Source organism: Crinia signifera, chromosome 1, assembly GCF_055691185.1.
Source record: "Crinia signifera chromosome 1, ASM5569118v1, whole genome shotgun sequence".
NCBI lineage: Eukaryota > Metazoa > Chordata > Amphibia > Anura > Myobatrachidae > Crinia > Crinia signifera.
This window is the reverse complement of record NC_139217.1, coordinates 159,612,910-159,634,667: the sequence shown is the minus strand read 5'-3', so window position 1 is coordinate 159,634,667 and position 21,758 is coordinate 159,612,910. Positions and strand designations below refer to the sequence as shown.

Here is a 21,758-nt window from a genome sequence, read left to right as displayed (position 1 = left end):
AGCCTCCCATCAGAGGTGGTACAGGCTAAGACAGTAGAACAATTTAAACATGCTTGGGATAGGCATGTGAATATCCTTACAAAGAAATAAGGTTAAAAAAGGGTTGAGATTACCTGAAGTGTAAAAAAAGGGGCAGACTAGATGGGCCAAATGGTTCTTATCTGCCGTCAAATTCTATGTTTCTATGACAAACAGAAGTGAATTCTGTTCCACACCACATAACTGACCCTAAGGATGACCTAGAAAAACAGTTTACTTAATTTAATATTTTTTTCTACATTTCTCAATAAGAGACATTTGGCCTAGGGGTGCCTTTAGAAAATTCTGATACTCTAGGGCGCCGTGATTAAAAAAAGTTTGAAAACCACTGATGTAAGGCCTTTGAATATTAGCTAAAGCTGATCAAATTACAACCCTATCAAATTTTTGTGTGGTTTTGTTTATACAGTTTATTTCAAAATACATTTTGGTCACAACTGTTATCGGCCAGTAGTGAAGGGGATTTTAAACATTGGGTTTGGATTTCTCACCGATCTGCATGTATGGAATTCTCACAGTCCACGGCCAATACCATATGCTGGAAAGTAATGCAGTTCATTTATTGATCTTGCATGGTGCATAGCTGTGGGTAGGAGCGCAGGTTGCTTCACCATTCACTGTACATATGGGATAATATTGCTGCAGTGACATTTTGCCTTAGTGTGGAAGTTTATTTTTTGGCTTGTTCCTTACAGAGAAGTATGCATAAACCAGGACAGGAGAGTGCATCTCACTGTGGTATACTTTGGGAAGGAGCAGGCGCAAGAAGTGAAAGCTATCCTGGAAAACACTTCAAAGTGAGTATGTAACAAAATGCACATTAATTGTAGTATTATTACTACTGCTATTTTATTTTATATGACACCACAAAGGGACCGCAGCACCTTGCAACGTACATAAACAAGAAGAGTTTTAACACAAAAAATGTGACTTACAGATGCCCCCCATACATAGGTGTTTATTCACTGCTATGATGAGTGCACAGCATTTTGGTTTTGCCGTGCATTCGCCATTGTCCCCGTTTCGCCACCAGCCCCTCTTCCACACTATTCAACTGGCCGGGGTTCGCTGCCCCTAACCGCAAAAATCATACTCCCCAGCGAATGGATGACAGCGGAAGGCAGGGGGCTGGCAGCCTCCCTGCCAACACCGCATATACAGCAGGGGGGACAGCAGGGAAGAGGGGGGGCTGGCGGGGAGTCTTTTGCGGCAGAGGAGACCGGAAGGTGCGGGGAGCGTGGCGCTAGTCCTGCTCCATGCATATGTAATGAGCGGGACCAAATAGTGAATATTAATGAGTGTGTCCCCGCCCCCCTGCTGACGTCATGTAAAAAAAAAATTCGAATAAATTTATGTGCTGCATGTTTTTAACTAAAAATAGTATGGCCCATCGTAGAATAAAAAAAAAACAGATTTTTTTTTTACCCTAAAAAAATGAAAAGAAAACATTTATTTTAAAAGTACACATTACAGTTCACCTAAAAAGATGTTGAATGCAAAAGGGTGAAACTCACGGTGAAAGCAGCTCTCCATTCTGGCATTGAATGCACTCTTGGCGAATTAGAGTCAAAATCCCACTGAAATACACCAGCGAATTGCAGCGAGCATGAAATGGAGAACTGGCATTCACTGTTCGCTTTTGGCAAATGATAAACATTGAATGCAGTAAATATAATTTTCGGTGAAAAGATTCTCAGTTTTGCTGAAAAACAGCCCAGTTCACAGAAAAAAGAGGTGAATCAAGAGCATTGAATACTGGCCTTAGGCTTACCATACTATCCCTTTAACCCTTTGAGTTACAACGTTGCTGTGAGATATCCAGTCGCTGTGAGCGATGCTGGCATTTTTGAGGATCTCTCACAGCAACATGTGGCACTAATGAATTACACATGTTCTGTGGCTGATCATTAAACCAAGTGAATTGCAGGATTGAATTCAGGCAGCCATGGAAGCTATTTACTGTAATTCATCTTTGGTACTTGTTTCCTAGCACGGCGCCCATCGCATATCATACTTAGTGGTGTGCGATGCTATATTCATGTTAAATTAACAGGAGTGCCTGCACAAATAAATATCGCATAGCATTGCATGCCAGCAAATGGCATGCAATGCAATTTTTAATTGTACAAGCACCCTGATGCACCCCATTGTCAACGCCACCCCCACTATCAATGCCAACTCGAAGCGTGATGAGCGCAGCAACCCCGCGAGGGGCACCGGTACATGTCCCCCGACCTTTTCATACCCCCACTATCCACTTCGGTGTGGAGTTGATTCTAGATAGTGTGGCGAGCCCAGCGAGCCACTGAGCCGGAAGCATGGCGAGCGGACGCGGAATACGAGCCTGAAGCGTGGCGAGCGGATGCATAATAGATGTAAAGTAATCCGTGTCCCCTCACGGGGCTCGCTGCGCTCTGCACGCTTTGGGCTCCGTGGCTCGCTGCGCTCGCCACACTATCTAACATCAACTCCATGCCGACATGGATAGTGGGGGTATCAAAAGGTCTGAGGACGCGTACCGCCGCCCCTTGCGGGCTCGCTGCGCTCGCCATGCTTCAGGTTGGCGTTGATATTGGGGGTGGCGTTGCCAATGGGGGTGCATTTAACATTGAAAGCACCCATCAGGGTGCTTGTACAATAAATTATGCAATTATGCATCGCATTCCGCTATATTGCATGCAATGCACTTGCATAAGATGTAATAAGATCAAAATCGTGGGCGCCATGCTAGGAAACAAGTACCTCATCTTTTTTCCCCGGTTGAAATAGATAATATGGCAAGCCTACTCTTACAGTGTTGAAGCAGTCCCGCCATGCAGCCTTTCCTGGTTCGCCAGGTCTAGTGTGATTTGGCTTTGTCCTTTTCACCTAATTTGCAGTTTAATATGACAAAATCAGTTTGTGAGACTGCACAGATGAATTTTAAATGCAAACCCCCCCCCTGCCACACCATCCTAGGCTCCAACTCCGCCACTGGGGAAGAGAGGATCTGGTTGTTATCCATTGTTTTTATTGTATACTCATTTTTTGCTTCTTTTATCTGTGCTTTTATTATAGATTTTTTTGTGAAGTTTAACAAAGGTTTGCCTCATATGTACTGAGCTTATGATTTCACAGAATGGTCTGTGTTATGTAAAAAAAATATGCTGGACTGTTCTAGTTGCCTAAAATTATGGTTAGCATGTCGGTAAGAGAATATATTTAGCACGATATAAAGAAATATTTATTTTCTATATAAGGGATGGAAATTACATTTTTTTGTTGATATATATGTTAGAATAATCTTTTTATATATTCATAAATGAAAGCAATAATTGCTTAATTATTCGGTTCATATTTATGATGTGAAAATATAAGTAATGTGAATTTAAAGATAGAACATCCATAAATAAAAACAGGAAAATGTCTGTGAACACTCTCGGTAATGGACACATTTGGCAGTGAAGGGGGTGACGCAATCGCAGGGAGAATCCACACCACCGCGCCTTACATAAAACATGCACTCCAGTACCACCTACAGACACTGCAGTGTGTGTGTAATTACACAGACCAGAGTCTCCCAGATCAGTGCAGAGTTCTAAACCATGCAATGAAAATATGAATTTTTTTTTATTTATTTGTGTGTATTTGTGAAAAATTGCCCCAAAATATGTTTAGGACTTTCTTTTCACATCTGGATATTTTAGTTATGCTGGCACATCTGGCATAGTTAAGGGCATATCCACAGAGCCATCCAGCCACACCAATCCCGGGGCATGGCACCCCACACCCATGTTACCCCAATGTGAATCTAGAATGAACTAGCAAGGAACCACATGATAATGGCTCCTTACTACTTTAACTATATCTAAACTAAGAGCTATCTACCTTGGATTAACCCCATAATGCTCCATGTGGCATATTAGGACCTGCACCTCCTCTTTATGCAAGCTCCCTTCTGCCTCGCACAACAGCAGGGCCGGTGCAAGGCTTCTCAGCACCCTAGGCAAAACTTCAACCTACTCCCCCCTCCCCCCCCCCAATTTTTTTTTTAGATCATATGGTCATCCAATCCCCGTGACCCTCCCCCCCCCCCCCCCCCACACCCTCCGCTTTGCCACCCACAACAGAGTACAAGGAGGAGGGGGCAGCAATGTAGGAAGTATGACTCAAGGGAAAGTATAGAGGTGAGGTCTTATGCGGGGTACACACCAGGACGACCCGCTCACGATGCACATCGTGAGCGGGTCGTCAGTGTCTCGTCCGACCCGCTCACGGTGACGCGGGGAGCACGACCCGCTCACGATGTGCACCGTGAGCGGGTCCGATCCGATGGCGACCCGCACCCGGCTGTATGGTCGTCATTGAGATCCTACCTGCAGCAGGTAGGATCTCAATAACGACCGACCGACCCGCGGGACCGCGCATCGGATCGGTATCGGTCCACACCAGGTCAGAAAAGGGCCCAATCAGCACACAATCTACATCCGATTGATCGGAATTGGATCTAGATTGTGGGGATCGGGCCCTAGTCGTCCTGGTGTGTACCCAGCATTAGAAGTTCCACAGCCGCCACCTGCATTAAGTACAACAAGGATCCTCATAGGCATCCTTGATTTTTTGATTTGTAGACTTGGTGGCGCCCCCCAGATCCTGGCGCCCTAGGCAGCTGCCTAAAGCTGCCTAGTGGTAGAGCCGGCCCTGCACAACAGACATATACTGTATATATTTATTGGCACATGTTCAATTCGTTTTGTGATATCACTTAGTTGCATGAAATGGAGGGTAAATACTGGGTAAGAGAAAATATATATTGTTTTCCCCAGCACACTGAATGACATCCGTAACCAGACTTAAACTGTACATGATAATAGAATTCAGAGCCATTGGTTACATATATTTGTGCAAATTTATGATTAATCCCTCAAGCCATCATCAAAGCTTCTCTGTATATTAGTCTGTATCACAAATTGCTGGATGCTGGCTATGATAGAAAGCTGTCAGAATGCACAACATTAAGGCCAAGTATATATTCAGTTGATAATAAATAATGCAAAGTTTCTCTTTTATTCTTTTTTTTCTCATTCTTCCTTTTTATAGTGAACTCTTTGGAGCATAAAGTAATGTTAATAAAATATTTATATGTGTTATATTGCAGCTTAAGCTTGCTCATCAATTGTTCTGTGCTTCACACTCTGGTGACACTCTTAGATATATGATAACATTAGAAAAGCAATGAATTTAAGTATTGGTTTTAGAGACATTTGCTTTACAAGTTAACACACATTCCCATAGTGTCACATTGTTTAGCCTTGCACATACTAGTGCCTCTTATTACACCATTTTATTTTGTTAATGTAGTATTGTTTGCAGGGAATATGTATTTGTAACTATGAAAAAGGGCGCCATTATTTGACTTGTCAAATCAAATTTGCAGCGATATCTTTTAATTGACAGATCTGTGCAAGAGACAAGATGCTCATATGAGACGCATAGAGATTTTTTCTTTTCATATATCAGAAAGAATGAAGGTGAGATGTACGATGTCTGGAAAAGCGATAAAATAGAGAGTGATAAACCACCAAATAGTCCACTCCTAACTGTCATTTTTCGAACACAGGCTGTAACAAGACAGGGGTTAAATGGCTGGTTGTTTTTCACCAGCCATTTAGTACATCTGGCCTAATTGTGAAACTGACTATAAGCAACTATTATAAGTTTAGGGTCATGTATTACTTTGGCATTATGATTGGCTTCTACTATATTTGCATGAAAGTCATTGGCCTAATTCTACAGAGGGCCTGTTTTTCGAGTTTTGTTTTCCCAAAAATGTCTGCGTATTCCACAGTTTTCCACACTAGCCACCAGCCATGTTCCCTAGCATCGGAATCACAAGTGGAGAGCAGGCTGCACTCGAGTGTCACCTGCCGAGAGGTAACACCAAACTGCCCACTTCCACCTAGTGACAAGAGCCAGGTGCTGCACTGTAACATTACATGCAGCACCCGGCTCCTATCACTGTGTATATTTGGTACTGCACACAGACTAGTCCCTGGTGGCTGCCCACAACTCCAGGACATCTGAAGTGATGAAAATGGGAGTCTGTGTTGCGAGGCCATCCCCTTACCCACGATAACACAATGCCTACCTGAGAGACCACGCTAATTTTTCCGGCACATGCCTTAGACGCTTTAACAGTGCAGATAAAGTGGAGATTTATAAAGTACCAGCCAATCGGTTCCTAATTGCTATGTTGTAGACTGTGTTTGTTTGAAAAATGATAGTTAAGCTGGGCACACACTTGAGCAAAGGGCATTCGTTCCAACATCGGAATGAATCCATCAGATGTGTACATACTGAAGTCATTTTAATGAAGGGAGAAGCAATCGTGTTCTTTCCTTCATTAGCGTATAACCGCGGGAGCATGCATTTTGAGCATACACGCTAAGCGATGTAGGTGATATGTCATTACAGAAAGGCATATCGCCCGACATCGCTCCAGTGTGTACCCAACATTTTAGGAACTGGTTGGTTGGTACTTTATTTCTGTCTACTTTTCTCTCTCACTCCAAACCAAAGTGCATAGACCCCTAAAGCCCCATACACATGGGGTGTCTGTGCTGAGCGACGTGCTTAAGCACACATCACTGCACACTCATGATGCACCCACAATGTGTGCTGAGTGATCCATGCAAAGTAGGGAAGCCAATCCCGGGGCATTTTTTCAATCCCGGGATTGAAAAATGCTCAATCCTGGGATTCCCGGGATTCCCGGGATCCCGGGATTGGCTTCCCTAATTTGAAAAAAAAAACACCCTGGCCACCCTGCACATTCACAGAACTTACATTTGCGGGTGCTGGGTGGGTGGGCGAGCGTGCAGATATTGCTGGGAGCCGGGTGGGCTGCAGGTATGTCCGCTGGGCGGGTGGGCAGCTTCAGCTGGGCGGGCGGGTGTACAGCTTCGGGTGGGCACCTTCAGCTGGGCGGGTGGGCAGCTTCAGCTGGGCAAACGGCAGCTTCAGCTGGGCGGCTGGGTAGCTGTTCGGGTGGTCGCGTAGCTTGGTGGGAGGGCGGGCGTGTGCTGATAAGCCGGGTTGCTGGGTGTGTGGGCGGCTCTGCTGTGTGGCCTGCGCAGCGTGACAGCTGACCTCATCACGCTGCGCAGGCCGCACGCCGGGTATGGGAGAAGCCGGGCAGCGTCTGAGCGGGTGCTCAGACGCTGCCCGGCATTAGACTGCACATGTGCAGTCTAATCCCGAAATCCCGGGATTGGAATCTCCAATCCCGGGATTGAAATCCCGGCATTTTGGAGGCCAAATCCCGGGATCCCGCCGATCCCGGGATTGGCCACCCTAATGCAGAGCAGCGTTTTGCACATGCTAATAGGCAAAATGCGGCAATCTTAGTAGGATAGTCAGAGCATGCACTATCTATCCCTGGAGACAATGGCTGTGCATGGGACAGCGCATCCCCATCGCTATACGCTGTACGCACGAAGAGATCCGGGTTTACTTTCAAAGTGATGTAGTCAGATCGCTTAAAAAATAGCCCCAAATTGCCCCAGGTGTGCAGACCTTAACTTTTTAATCATGAAGCAACAAATAAAATAAAATAGTTTTAGTTGCGTTGTTATGTACTGAAAGGGGGCCTTTTGGCTAAGACCAAGTGTAGTATCTGTTCTTATTAGTGGATGTGGACCTCCCCTGGCAGAAGAATAGAGAGAGACTGGACCAAGTACCTGCTCCTATGAGCTGAGGGGACAGGAAACCTCATGCTCGGGGCAGTGAAACATCTGGATTAATATCTTCACTCTGCCCGGGGGAGGGGAAAACGGACTCTTTCCCCACTTTTAGGGAGGGGAGAAACCCCAGGCCTAGTACGTGACTCTCTTAATGCGGTTTGTAGTCCCTGAAAGATGAGACCGTGAAAAGCCCGGTCTAGTATCCATTCCCAAGGAGCAGGGAAACGCTGAGACTGAGTAGATTGCTCCCCTTCCAGTAGTTCGTAGCCTCTGATGGGGAGACAGCAAAAAGCCCAGCTTAGCACCTTAAACTTGGGATGCGACAAACACTGGTAGATTTCTCTTCCTAGGGGGCCTCAACCCTCAAGGGAATCAATGTGAAAACCTGGTGGAGTATCCATTCCCTTGCCAGGGTTTGGAAAACACCATAGGTAAGAGCAGAGAAACACTCGTTCGGACAGCAACTGGCTGGCTGCTTAGAGCCCGAGGTGTAGCGTGCCTCCAGGGAAACTCAAAGGTGCTCTAAATGTACACTGGTGTCCCCACGCGCACTTTCCCTTTAAGCTAGCACAGCACTTCCTTGCCCTGGGCCTTTTTGCTGGGGTCGGACAATTTTTCACGTCCCCACCCCGGTCTTCTGGCTGGGGTCTCTTTTTCTTATTAATTTCTCTTCACCCCTCTCACGTTTGTCACTTTTTCATGTTCTCAATTTTTGTTTGCTCACATTTTATGGGCTGTAGGTATGACTCTTATGGACTACTCCACATGCCAAAGCTCTCTTCTTCAGGGGAGAGCTGCGGTCCCCAAGGACGACCCTGAGCCACAAGGCAGAGGGAAACCCAACAAGGGTCTCTCCAAGTTTCGGCTTGGAGGACCCACCCGCCTTAACCCTTTTGGTGGTTGAGGGAAGAGGTACTCTCCGAGTTTCAGCGAGGTGGACCCACCGATCCCTATTTTCCCCTCTTGTGCCTTTTGGGTTAGGGGAGTAACCGTGGCCCTTCTCCTTTGGAAGAGGGTCCATACATATGTATGCCCCTATGCACAATTTAGGTCACTGTACTGGATGTTTGGAGCACCACTTCGGGCTCCAAGTAAAAAAAAAATGTTTTATTTTTCTTTATATTGTCATCTTGAAAATAAAAACATGAAGAAGAATCTATAGGAAATGTGTGTTCCTTCCTTTTTGTTAGACATATCTATACACTTGCTGTGTAAAAATATTGCTGTCAAACAACTTTCATGTATAAAAGATACATACAGTATGGTTTTATGGAGTGATTCTTATTCAGCATATTGGATAATCTGTTTATAATGCTGGTTTGACCCTCTCCTTTGATGTTTTTCTTCCTTGACTTTGATGTATATAAAAATCTTAGTTGTGGCACATTTTATTTCCTCCAGGTGCATAGGAAAATCTGACTAATGCCATTAATTAGCCTTGGCACACACCATAACAGTCCTGCCTGCTCCAGACTGTGGCTACAGGGGGATGTGTTATATAACAACACACCTCAATGCTTTTCCAATTTCCTACTGTGTTTTATAAATGTCACTGACATTTTTACAAGAGAATTCAGCATAAATCTTCAATACTTTTAAACTTTCCAGAGATCATAGTCCTTTTAAAATCAAAATTTGATAGCCGATGGAGCATCTTGGCACACGCCACTTTCCGGATCCTGAAACATATAGTGAATGCAGCCAAACCTAAAAAAAAACAGCATTTTTCTGAGTTTTGCCAGAAATATGGCATTGATACTTCCCACACTTAGGGCCTGATTTTTGTTTGTAAGTAATGCAATAAAGCAAGCAACTGGAATTAAAGCTGGGTAAACACTGGACAATGGGCCTGATTCACTACCGCTCACTAACGCCTCCTGCAGTCCCACCGAATGTAAATCTCTCTGCATGTTCCATCTGCCCCACCTGCAGTGCAGAATGGTTTACACAATGCCTTTTTTGCTTTGTTTACAGACCTGAATCATGCCTTTAAGGTGCTGCGTACACAGTAGACAAATTATTAAATGGTATGCAGGATTTTTGGGTATAAAATAGCTATTGCCCTTCTAGAAAATACTGTACTACTGCCTAACAGATAGAAATACCTAGCTGTATTTGTGGCTTTGTCTTGTGTTTACTAGTTTTAGATTAAAATCTATAACCTACTTTGTTTATCATCACATCTAAGTGATTGTCCTCTTGCTAAGTACATTTAATTGGTGATTGATAAGTCATGAGGTCCTCCTAATAATGAACTGCTGAAGGATAATAAAGGTCTTGATATATTGCTCTTTGAAGCCTGGAGATTGATGGATGATTGTGAGAGAGTTGATGTACACTAATTAGGTTCTTATCTGTACATAAATTAGCCAGCTAGTAAGCCTCACCCAACATTGGCCCTTATTCTGGTTGGTGCGGTAATATCCGCGTGCGTTCGTGCCGCCGATGTTTTGTGTCTGCGCATGTGCAGAGGCATCTCTGCGCATGTGCGAGCGGGGCGTAGGGCCAAATCCCGCATGCAATGTGAACACTACGAACAGGGGGTGGAGAGGGGCGTGAAGGGCTATTTGGGCTCATTACCATATGCATACGCCCCGCATTTCATGGGCGTTCCCATGCAAACGCTGGGCGTACGTATGGTAATGCGGTCGTGACGCACGTGTAGGGGGCGGACATATGACATCGCCGGATGTCAGCTGCCCGCCCAGATCCCTGCTTTTGCACGGAAAAATGTCCGTGTGGTCTGAGGTTGCGGGAGCTGGTGGACCACTCGGTCCTGCATTCGATGGTCTGCGACCATCGAATGATGGGGGAGGTTCCCTGAGATGGAGGAGGCGTATTCCGTGAAAAATACACGTGCGGTCCGTTCGGCCAGCTTCTTACCGCGTACGGACGGAGTTGGCGATCCGTATGGAAGGCGGGGTTTCGCACGCACGGTCCTGGCCGCATATTCGGATCCGGCCGCACCGATCAGAATAAGGCCCATTGTGATTCCTTTTCAGTTAGATTATTTGCAATGAGAATGTAGTCCCCTTGTCAGCTTAATGCATGTCAACATCTGGAAAATGGCAACACTGACATGCCCACGTAGTAAAAATTACGATATTAGGTTAAAGGTTAATGGATAAATTTCAAATGAATTGTTAACATTGTTGTCTGTCAACATTACTGCCATGTTGACTTTATGAACGCATACAATGTATGTAGCTGTTTAATTAAAAGTATCCTTTATTGTACTATGTGGAATATGAAAGCATAGGGTTGCACATATGTGCTGGTGACAGGCTGGTCCCTATTTATTTTGATGAGAAGAACAAATATGAACGCAAAAATATTTCTCCTCAGCAAGTAATATATAGTCCCATTTAATAAAGGTTTGTATGTGTTGATATATTATCATTATTACTAATAATAAAGTCACAATAATAGCCTGGGTCACGGCTCAGTGTAAGGTTCCCCATAAAATAACCAGGGTCTAGTATCCCAGGAATCTAACACTATAGCGTGCAAGGTTGGACATGGGCAATGGGGACAGTAAAAACTGGTCCACTGGGTCCCATTTACAGCATATAAAGAGCAAAATCACCGGCGCTTGGAGATGATGTAATCTTCAGGTGACAACAGAACTGTTCACCTTGAACCCATGTGCAGGGTAAATGAGGCTGATCATGTTTACACCTGGGCTCCAACCCAGGTTATTGCAGGTTCTATCATAGGTCTGTCCCGGGTTGGGGCATTGTCCAAAACCTGGAGATCCCGTATTTTGGTAAAAAATGGGTAACTGTCCATCTGATGTTACAAATAGAGTATATGGCGTAGTTTTGTTACTACCTATTATTTCTGCTCTTCTCTTTCAAGGGCAGCAAACTTCAAGAACTTCACTTTCATTCAACTGAATGAGGAATTCTCCCGTGGAAAAGGATTAGATGTTGGAGCTCGCGCCTGGAAAGGAAATAATGTTCTTCTGTTTTTTTGTGATGTGGATATATACTTTAATGCAGAGTTTATGAACACATGCAGAATAAACACGCAGCCAGGTATGATCTGTCCAGCAGTGAGTTCAGTTCAGAGCTACTTTCTCTCATCTCAGTGATAACTTTTGTTACATTATTAATGCTAAGGATTGGAGGAATGCATGCAGATCCAAAAGCACTGGAGAACTTCTGTATTTTCTTTTTCATTTATTTTTTATGTGTGTAGTGTAACGTAAAATATACACCTACTGTTCAGTTCTGCTGCAATGTTTTTACTCAATGGAACTGATTCAGACCCATTTGGACAGGCTGGGCAGATGTCCAATTATCGGAAGACCGCGCATTTGTATGGTTCGCTGTGCACATGTGCGAGCCATCTGTCCGAATGGAGCAAACAAAGGTTAGCCTTAATTGTCCGTATGCAAGGTGATTGACAGCCGGCGGCTGTTTGTAGGTAGCATGCCGTCATTTTCTGGGAGTGCCCCATAAAACGTAGGCGGTGCTTGGTCGTTGGGAAGGGCGGCCACTAACGTCAGCAACGGCCTGTTTCTCCCCATGGCCTTTGCGGCTCTGAGTAAGTCTAGACAGGGGGGAATCCATTAGATGGTGAGTGATTACGAATGGATTTCCCCCTGTGTGCACGGCTGCAAATGCATTCGCAGCCTCACACATGGACGAGATTTCACTCGCGTGTGGTGGCATTTACCTGATTGCTGGGCTCCATCCACGGTGTGAAAAAAAAAAAAAGGTGGAGTTAAAAATGAGGAGTCTGATTTTCTGCTGGATGCAAAGTGGCCGTGTATGGGTGATGCCGTATCAACTACATTCGCTACCTTATGCTAATGTGAGTTTCCTTAGGACTGTTGAGAGGATCCATGTGGCTGATATAGCCTATCTCCCAGATCCTGTGGGGGACTCCCGGTTTCTTGGCTAGTCCCCCTGCCAGGGCCGTCTTAACATTGTGGGGGGCCCCTGGGCAGAATATTAGCGCGGCCCCTCCCTACATACCTATGGGCAGCAGCGGCTGGGAGCTTGCCTAGCTGCCTTTACCGGGAGGAAGCCGAGGCGCGGGCAGAACGGCAGGTATGGGCAGCGTGGGTGGGATCAGTGACTGAGTGGCCAAACAGTGCTCTGGCTGCTGTGTGAGGGGCAGGGGGGAGCGGAGGCTCCGGGACTCACTGCACTCACACCAGCCGGGGCACCTGCCACCAAGACAGGACAGCCATGGAGGCAAGGCAGGGAGCCTGTGTAGCGCTATATATTTTGCCGGGCGGGAAGCTGATTTTCAGAAGACTTGCCACACACTGATTGGCTGGATTCTCTCAGCCAATCAGCGTCCGGCCAGTCTTTTCAAAATCAGCTTGCCGCCCAGCAAATAGCACAGTGCTACAAGCTTCCAGCTGCCGCCGCTGCAGCAGCTCCTCCTCCCAGGGGCAATGCCATCTTCCCCATTGGGGTGGGCCCCTTAATTCCTTGGACTCCTGGGCAAGTGCCCATTAAGCCCAATGGGAAATATGGCACTGCCCCTTGCACTCACAAAAGAGTAGGCCGCAATCCTGAACAGGAAGCAGTGGGGTGGGTCCTGATGATGTCTATCTGTGCTAATCACATCATTTTTGCACCACTTCTACGCAAATTTGTTCAATCAGGTTATTTTCTCCACACGGATGAGGCCTAGTGATACAGTTAGTCCGGCCCTGCCCCTGTCACCCCCTACATGCTTCTCCTCGCTAGGCATCTCCCTGAGAGGAAAGCTTTGAAGTAGGTAAATATGGTCCACCACAGCAACAACTGCCATCATTAGTACTGGCCCCATGCTCAGTGCTAGAGATCTGTATGACACTGTCTGATGTACAGTAGCACGGGACCCTAGCTACACTCATATTAGAACAGGTTTGTGGAATACCATTGTCGCCTCTTGACATTTTTTAGCTGTTTAATATTTCCCAATTTTTTTAAATGCATTTTTTTTTATCACAAGGCATTGCTATGTTTTCATTTAGTATTGCTTGCCTGAGCTATGCTAAGTGACCTGAAATGTTTTCATTTTGTCTCTCCTTTAGGGAAAAGAGTTTTCTATCCAGTTCTTTTCAGCCAGTATAATCCTGCTATAATTTATGGGCATCATGATCTAATTCCTTCTGTTGACCAGCAACTGGTAAGTAATTTACAGACAATGGGAGGTCAATGTAGATTGTTAGTGCCAGTTTGAGAAATGGGGCAGTGCTACCATGCGGCAGGTACCTTATTCATGTTGCTGACAGGAAAATGCATTCAAGAAAATGGCACATATGATAGCATTATAGATACATTTCTGGACTGCGTCTCTTTCTCTATCACCTCAGAGGATAAGTGGTTATCCTATCTTGTGCTACAATCCTAGACAGTCAAATAATAAAAGATTACCGGTAAATATATATCTACTGGATATTAGGAGTTATTCAGACAACATCACACCGCACATTTTTTTTAATCAATTGGACAAAACTGTGCACTGCAGGTGGGGCAGATGTAACATGGGCAGAGAGCGTTTTAGATTTCAGTGAGGTGCGTTAAAACTGAAGACTAAATTGTAGTGTAATGCGGGGTACACACCAGGACGACCATGAGCGGGTCATCAGTGTTTCTTCTGACTCACTCACGATGACGCGGGGGGCATGACCCGCTCACGATGTGCACCATGAGCGGGTCTGATCTGATGGCGACCCGCACCCGAGAGTATGGTCGTTATTCAGATCCTACTTGCAGCAGGTAGGATCTGAAGAACGACCGACCCGCGGGACCGCGCATCGGATCGGTATCGGTCCACACCAGGACAGAAAAGGGCCCAATCACCACACAATCTACATCCAATCGGTCGGAATTGGATCTAGATTGAGGGGATCGGACCCTTGTCGTCCTGGTGTGTACCCAGCATAATATTACAGCAGACAGTATTTAATCTGCACAGAAAGAAAATATTGGTACCCACACACGGATAGATTTTTATGAACAATCCAATCTCCTATACAATTTCCCTTGAAATCCAGAACACTCAAACAATTTTATGTATGATTGAGTAAACGATCAGCTGGTTAGATGGATCATTGAAGACTGCAAATCATATAACACGATTGCCACATCGTTCATCATGCCTAGACACAGAGCAATGTGTGCCAAATCGTGCACAAAATGTTGGTGATGGGATCAGCGAGCTAGATGAATGACCAGTGGCTTCCCGCATTGGATCATGATCATGCCCACACACAGAAAGTTTTTATCGGTTGAAAACAGCCATAACGTTTAAACACTCTTACCATGTGTGGGCAGCTTAACTCTCATATGTTACATATGCCCCACCTGCAATGCAACTGGGTTTTGTCCATTTTGTGTTTTATATTCAGTTATTATGAATGAAGAATGGGACTAGTTGCACAGAATCAACCCTTGGGTAAAGTGTATGTTGCCTTGCACATCTCTACATATAAATATCTCTATACCCATCTTGACTGTAACTCAGCCATTTTCTCAGGTAGAGAGCTAGCAGAGAGTAGCTGTTATAATGTGGAGAGCTTGATTTACACACTATGGCATCAGACTGCCATTGACATCCATGGGTAACTGAGCTGACCAATGGTGTCACAGTGGCATACTCGCTGATCGGTATTCCGGCTGTCAGTATTCTGACTTTGGCTTCCTGGTACTTTTGAGATTCCATTACCAGTCTTTTGACAGCAGTTGAGATGCTGGCGTCAATATATTGAATGCCGACATCCAGACCCCCGGGATGCTGCCCACATCCCTTAGTCAGGACACAGGAGCTATTCTCAAGTACTTTTAACTGTGGATAGTAAAGTAGCAGAATTAATATATAAGGACAAAAGCTTTATACCTATACTGGAGATAGTATAAGGGAACAGTTTCATGGATCCACATTAGAATGTAGTGTTAAAAGAAGTTTCCCAATGTAATACAGTTTGAGTCTCCCTTGTATTCCAAAAACTGAAATTTTCCATAAACAGTGGTTTTTCAGAATATTTTTCCCCACCTCGTTTTTTTCAAACTTACCTTCAGAGGCATACCCGGTCCCAAGGATGCATTGCGTGGGCACGCTGGTGACATCACCGGCACACCCTCGCACTCGTGCAATGCACCCCTGGGACCAGAGATGCTGCTGAAGAGGATTCTGATGGCCGCCGTGGATGTCGATGGACCATCGGGGCACCGCCGGGGGACCAAGTATGAAAAAATATATATTCCAAAATCCACAAAAATCCCTTATCGTGGTCCTGAGCATTTCAGATAAGAGATAATCAACCTGTACCTGATTCTCTGGGAGGCTCAATGGGAAGTCAGTCAAGTCCCGTAGGCTCCTGCAGCATCATGCACAAAGTATTGATTATTGGTACTTTGCGCAGGACCTGTTCCAGTCCTACATTGTCATACAGTGATCTCCTTAAGACCTTTCTCCAAACTGAGGCATGGTGCTGTTATTTAGGGTGAGGGAATAGGCCAAGGATCGCCATACTGTAGGTACTGCAAGCTGCCTGATCCTTTGTCAGTGATCTAATTTTGCGACATAGGACGCAGGTTGGATTACTACTACAGCAGGAGGAGTCTACATGTAATAGATCCCTCCTGCTGCATCTGATTTGTGGATAGCATCAGTCATCCACCAATCAGTGTTTAGATACTTCCATGACTGTGATTGGTGGATGGCCAGCACTGTCTATCAATCAACGCTGCCATCAACCAGCTGTTCAGCCACAGCATGACCACGGACGCTGACGGTACTGGGGTCAGCAGTAGAATGGATGGTGTATGACCCGGACATAGCTATTGCTATGGCAACTTGAGAGCATGGTCACCCATCAGAGGCGGGCTGGGCCGGGGGGCAGGGTGCCATGTGCCCCCCGGGCCACTTTATCAATTAGCGCTTCGGGGCAGTAAGGGCCCCCTGGTGGTCCAGCTGCCGTCCTCCTGCACTGAGGACATGTATAGACAGTGCAGGAGGCAGCTACAAACTGGGCAGGGCTGTGGGCTGGATGTAGGCGAGACGAGGGAGGCCAGAGCAGACACAAGGAAGGAATCCTGCCTCTGCCGATCATGGATGGCACCATACTAGTGCTGCAGGCCCCCAGCCTCGTTGTTCTCATCCGGCGGCGGCGAGATCAGCCTCACTACCGCAGGTACTACAGTATCTTTACAGGGGGAGAACGGGACTGAGGAGTCAGGACACCACAGGCTTCTCAGGCTTCCGGAGAAGCCTGCGGTGGCTTGACTCCTCAGTCCTGTTATTATGCAAGGGGTACAGCCTTCAGTGTCCTGATGTTATGCAGTGGGAGCAGCCTGCGGTGTCCTCCCATTTTTATGCATTTGGAGCAGCCTGTGGTGTCCTGATGTAATGCAGGAGAAACAGCTTGTGATGTCCTTCTGTTTTTATGAATTGGGAGCAGCCTGTGATGTCCTCCTGTTGCAATGCAGGAGGAGCAGCCTGTGGTGTCCTCCTGTTAAGTAGGAGGAGCAGCCATTGGTGTCCTCCTGTTATGCAGGGGAGCAGCCTATGCATTATGTGTACTGGGCATTGCAGCGTGTGGCATTATAATTTATGGGCATTATGTTGTTGGAATTATGGGCATTATTGGTGTGTGGCATTATATTTAATTGGCATTGCGGTGTTGGCATTATGTGTAATGGGCATTACGACGTTGGCATTATGTGTATGTGTAATGTGTGTGGCATTACGGTGTGGCATTATGTTCAATGGGCATTACGGTGTGTGGCATTATATTTAATTGCCATTATGGTGTGGCATTATGTTTAATGGTTATTATGGTGTGGCATTATGTTTAATGGGTATTACGGTGTGTGGCATTATGTTTAATGGGCATTACGATGTTGGCATTATGTGTAATGGCCATTATAGTGTGTGACATTATATTTAATTGGTATTACGGTGTGTGACATTATGTGCAATGGGCATTACGGTGTTGGCATTATGTGTAATGGGCATTACGGTGTTGGCATTATGTTTGATGGGCATTACGGTGTTGGCATTATGTTTGATGGGCATTACAGTGATGGTTTTATGTGTAATGGGCATTATGGTGTGTGGCATGTGTAATGGGCATTACGGTGTTGGCATTATGTGTAATGGGCATTACGGTGTTGGCATTATGTTTGATGAGCATTACAGTGATGGCTTTATTTGTAATGGGCATTACGGTGTGTGACATTATGTGTAATGGGCATTACGGTGTTGGCATTATGTGTAATGGGCATTACGTGTGTGGCATTATATTTCATTGGCATTACGGTGTGGCATTATGTTCAATGGGCATTACAGTGTGTGGCATTATATTTAATTGCCATTACAGTGTGGCATTATGTTTAATGGGTATTACGGTGTGGCATTATGTTTAATGGGCATTACGATGTTGGCATTATGTGTAATGGCCATTAAAGGGTGTGACATTATATTTAATTGGTATTACGGTGTGTGACATTATGTGTAATGGGCATTACGGTGTTGACATTATGTGTAATGGACATTACGGTGTTGGCATTATGTTTGATGGGCATTACGGTCTTGGCATTATGTTTGGGCATTACAGTGATGGTTTTATGTGTAATGGGCATTATGGTGTGTGGCATGTGTAATGGGCATTACGGTGTTGGCATTATGTGTAATGGGCATTACAGTGTTGGCATTATGTTTGATGGGCATTACAGTGATGGCTTTATTTGTAATGGGCATTATGGTGTGTGACATTATGTGTAATGGGCATTACGGTGTTGGCATTATGTGTAATGGGCATTACGGTGTGTGGCATTATGTCCCCATTTCTGGTGTATGTGTGTGGTGGGGAAGGATTGTTTAATCCTTGCTGCATACTAGAGGGGAGAGGGTAAGGTGGTGAAACGATGGCGATGGTGATGGGCCACTTGCTTGTGTTGCCCCCCAGGCTGAAAGTTGCCAGCCAGCCCCTGTCACCCATATCCCAGATTTAAGGTGGAATTGTACAATGTGGTCCATAGGGTATAGAAAAGTAGCTTGTGTTTTTAATCTTTTTTTAAAGTACAGGCAAATTATAGCTTTAACCCCAGTATACTTTGTTTACCAAATGTGACAGAAAATAACTGTCACTGCATCCTATTTTTTTATATATCTTGTATGATTTAGAGCCATGTTTTTCCTGTTTGTTCCATGATTTATAAATATACTGACAAAAAGGAAGCACCAAGATATGAGTCCTTCAAAGTAACTAACAGTGCCTTATTCAGCTCTGCATTGCTTGTTATTTTGCCTTGTTTAAATGTTTTCCTATGCAAATATAAGCGACTTTATACCCAATTAAAGAAAAGCAATAGTGCATGCAATTTTCTATTCATTATTTATAACAGGACAGCCAAGTTTCCACACGCGCAAATTAGTCTGGACACCAGACAAATTGACCCTTCCACTGTGATGTATTATTATCCACAGCAAGAACAAACAAAAACCTGTTCAACTTTGGAGGCTAACTAAATAGACATTTGCTAACTATCCATTACCCGTCACCTCAGCTGATTCACTAGGGAGCCAAACAGAGACTCATTATAAAAGGAGCTATGTTTTACCTTATTAGTCTCTGTGTGGCGGCCTGCCTGACAGGTTTCCTTCAGCTCTGTGTGTGAGAGACCAGCACTCCCAGAGCACAGGCTGAAGGTAGTTACATGCTATGCAATTATTGGCCCAATTTGAAAATAATCAGGTGATCAAACCCAAGTTTTTAACCAGCTGCTGCTGCTGCTGCTTACAACTTCAAGTATAATTCGAGGTGACTGGAGAATGACACGTGTGGTTTCAGTACACCAAGGAGCAAGACTTAAAGGGGCATACACACAGAGCTATCCACGCAGCTGCAGGGACATGGGAGGATGATGGCATTGGCAAGAAGTGAGGGGAGGAGGGACCATGCTACATTCTGCAGCATGGCCCTCCTAAATGATCTGCTCTGTAATATAAACAGCTTCTGCCTGCACAGTCTATATTACTTGTGATACCAGCCTTGCAGTATTGCGAAACGATTGGAACATTTAGACAAAAAGTATAACATTGTTGGCTATTTAAAGATGCTAAATATTTATTTAGGGTGTCACCTCCCACTAGCCAGATTCCCCAGTCGCTGCTCTATACAACAATTTTCTCTGGGGCTCCTAAACTTCTCATACAACCCTTGATAAAGACCAGTCACCTCCCCCTCTGCAACCATTTCAAGTTGGTAAACAAAATTATTATTTCGTATAGAACCGATAGCACCCCCAGGGAATCTTGAGGAAATTATCCAATTTGATAATGCAGCTTTAAGCACTATCAGCAAGTTCTAATGTACTGTATATGGGTCTGGAGGACCAACCTCTAAATTGCATTTATAAAATAGAAATGAATAATGAAAGAAGGGCAATTTAAATGGGGTGCAGACTACATAACAAAACTGATCCAGAATCGCTTAAACAGGACAAGTACAGCTTAGAGCTGAGTTTTTCAACCACTGTACCGTGGCACACTAGTGTGCCTTGAGCTGTTCTCAAGTGTTCCCCCAGATCTAAAGATGCCCAAACCAGTTTACAGCCACCACCAGTTCAACTGTTATTTATTTGGTCTTTTCTTTTCATGTAAAGGGCCAGTGTAGTTTATTTTTGTTACCTGTGGGGACCAGTGTGTTTGTTTTTTATATGGGGGAATATAGGGTTTTTTTTTTTCCTGGGGGGCAATGTATTTTGCCCTGTGGGGATCTCATTGTGTGCCTTGGCAATTTTAAAACGTATTTAGTGTGCTGCAAGGTAAAAAGGTTGCAAATCACTGGCTTAGAGGGTAGAATGTCCACTATGTAGACAAAAGTTGGACACTGAGAGAAACATTTTATTGAAGTCAGTAATTTGTAGTTTCACCACGTGCAGTTATTACTGTAGTGCAGACACCCTTTTGGCAAACTATCCACAAGTTCCTGGACAACAGCAGGGGGTATGTGTTGACATTTACAGTGACCAACCGTGATGCTGAAGAAGGTCCAGTCAACCTAGAACGCACCCATCGCTCCCAATTTGTCCTAGGGGTTCTTAATCCTTTGAGTGTCAAGTGAGTTTTTTTTCATAATAAGTGTGAAAATTGGCACACAAACATTTTTATTCATCATAATGCCCTGTAATGTTTACCTTACAGTATACAGGAAATATTATCTTTTTTTACACACTTGTTATTTGAATATTATTTGAATATATATAACAAATGTGAGCAACGCTGGCATTTTTTAGCGGATATTTTGCACATTTCTCAGAGATTTTGGCACTTAAAGGGTTAATGGGGTTAATATCTGGACTCTGAGCTGGCCAGTCCATCCAGGTTATTGGATTTTCTATATACCAGTCCAGTGTCGCTGTCAGCCTGATTAAAATATATATATTTATATTTCCATAGAACTGTAACTCTGGAATGGAGCTGGATTAAGGGGTCTCCCCACCAGCCCCGCATATCAGATCTCTATTACTGATCCGCAGCGCTGTGCACCCCACTGATAAATGTCGCAGCAGCTGGTGATGCAGAGCTATACTAGGAGATGCCGAGCAACAGCTGAAACGCAAACCATTGTATAGTATGTGCATATGCAGCCTGCGGCTCAGTGACTGGGTAGCGTGCAGGCTGCAGAAAGATGGAACCCGGATCGATGGCATATGCTGCGTATGTAGCGGTGTTTGGAGGAAGCTCGCTTACCTCTTGTACTGTGTGACACAGAATTCAAGGACACTGAATGATATCAGTAACCAGATTTAAAAACGACATGGTAGTAGGATTCAGAGATCTTGGTTACATATATTTGCAAATACATGGTTAAGCCCCAAAGCCATCCGTCAATGCTTCAGTATTTTTGGTCCCTCATACTCAATTAAAGTGTGTTTTACACCACCATAAGCACTGGGCTGCATTCTTCTTTGTGATTAAAGGTTTATGAGTTGCCCATAGTGGTGGGCCTCCCTATAAAGTGTTCTTGTTGAAAACCTGCCC

At 44.8% G+C, this 21,758-nt stretch overlaps 1 protein-coding gene across 8 annotated transcripts in view; it reads left to right on the top strand.

The window, feature by feature from the left end:
* The window catches only part of CSGALNACT1 (chondroitin sulfate N-acetylgalactosaminyltransferase 1), a 352,935-nt gene that overhangs the window by 309,696 nt on the left and 21,481 nt on the right, over nucleotides 1-21,758 (top strand). For all 8 annotated transcript variants that reach the window (XM_083175360.1, XM_083175409.1, XM_083175374.1 and 5 more), the window contains 3 exons: nucleotides 735-836; nucleotides 11,619-11,797; nucleotides 13,798-13,892. In XM_083175360.1, coding sequence (XP_083031486.1) covers nucleotides 735-836; nucleotides 11,619-11,797; nucleotides 13,798-13,892 — 376 coding nt within the window. The remainder of the gene's footprint in view (nucleotides 1-734; nucleotides 837-11,618; nucleotides 11,798-13,797; nucleotides 13,893-21,758) is intronic.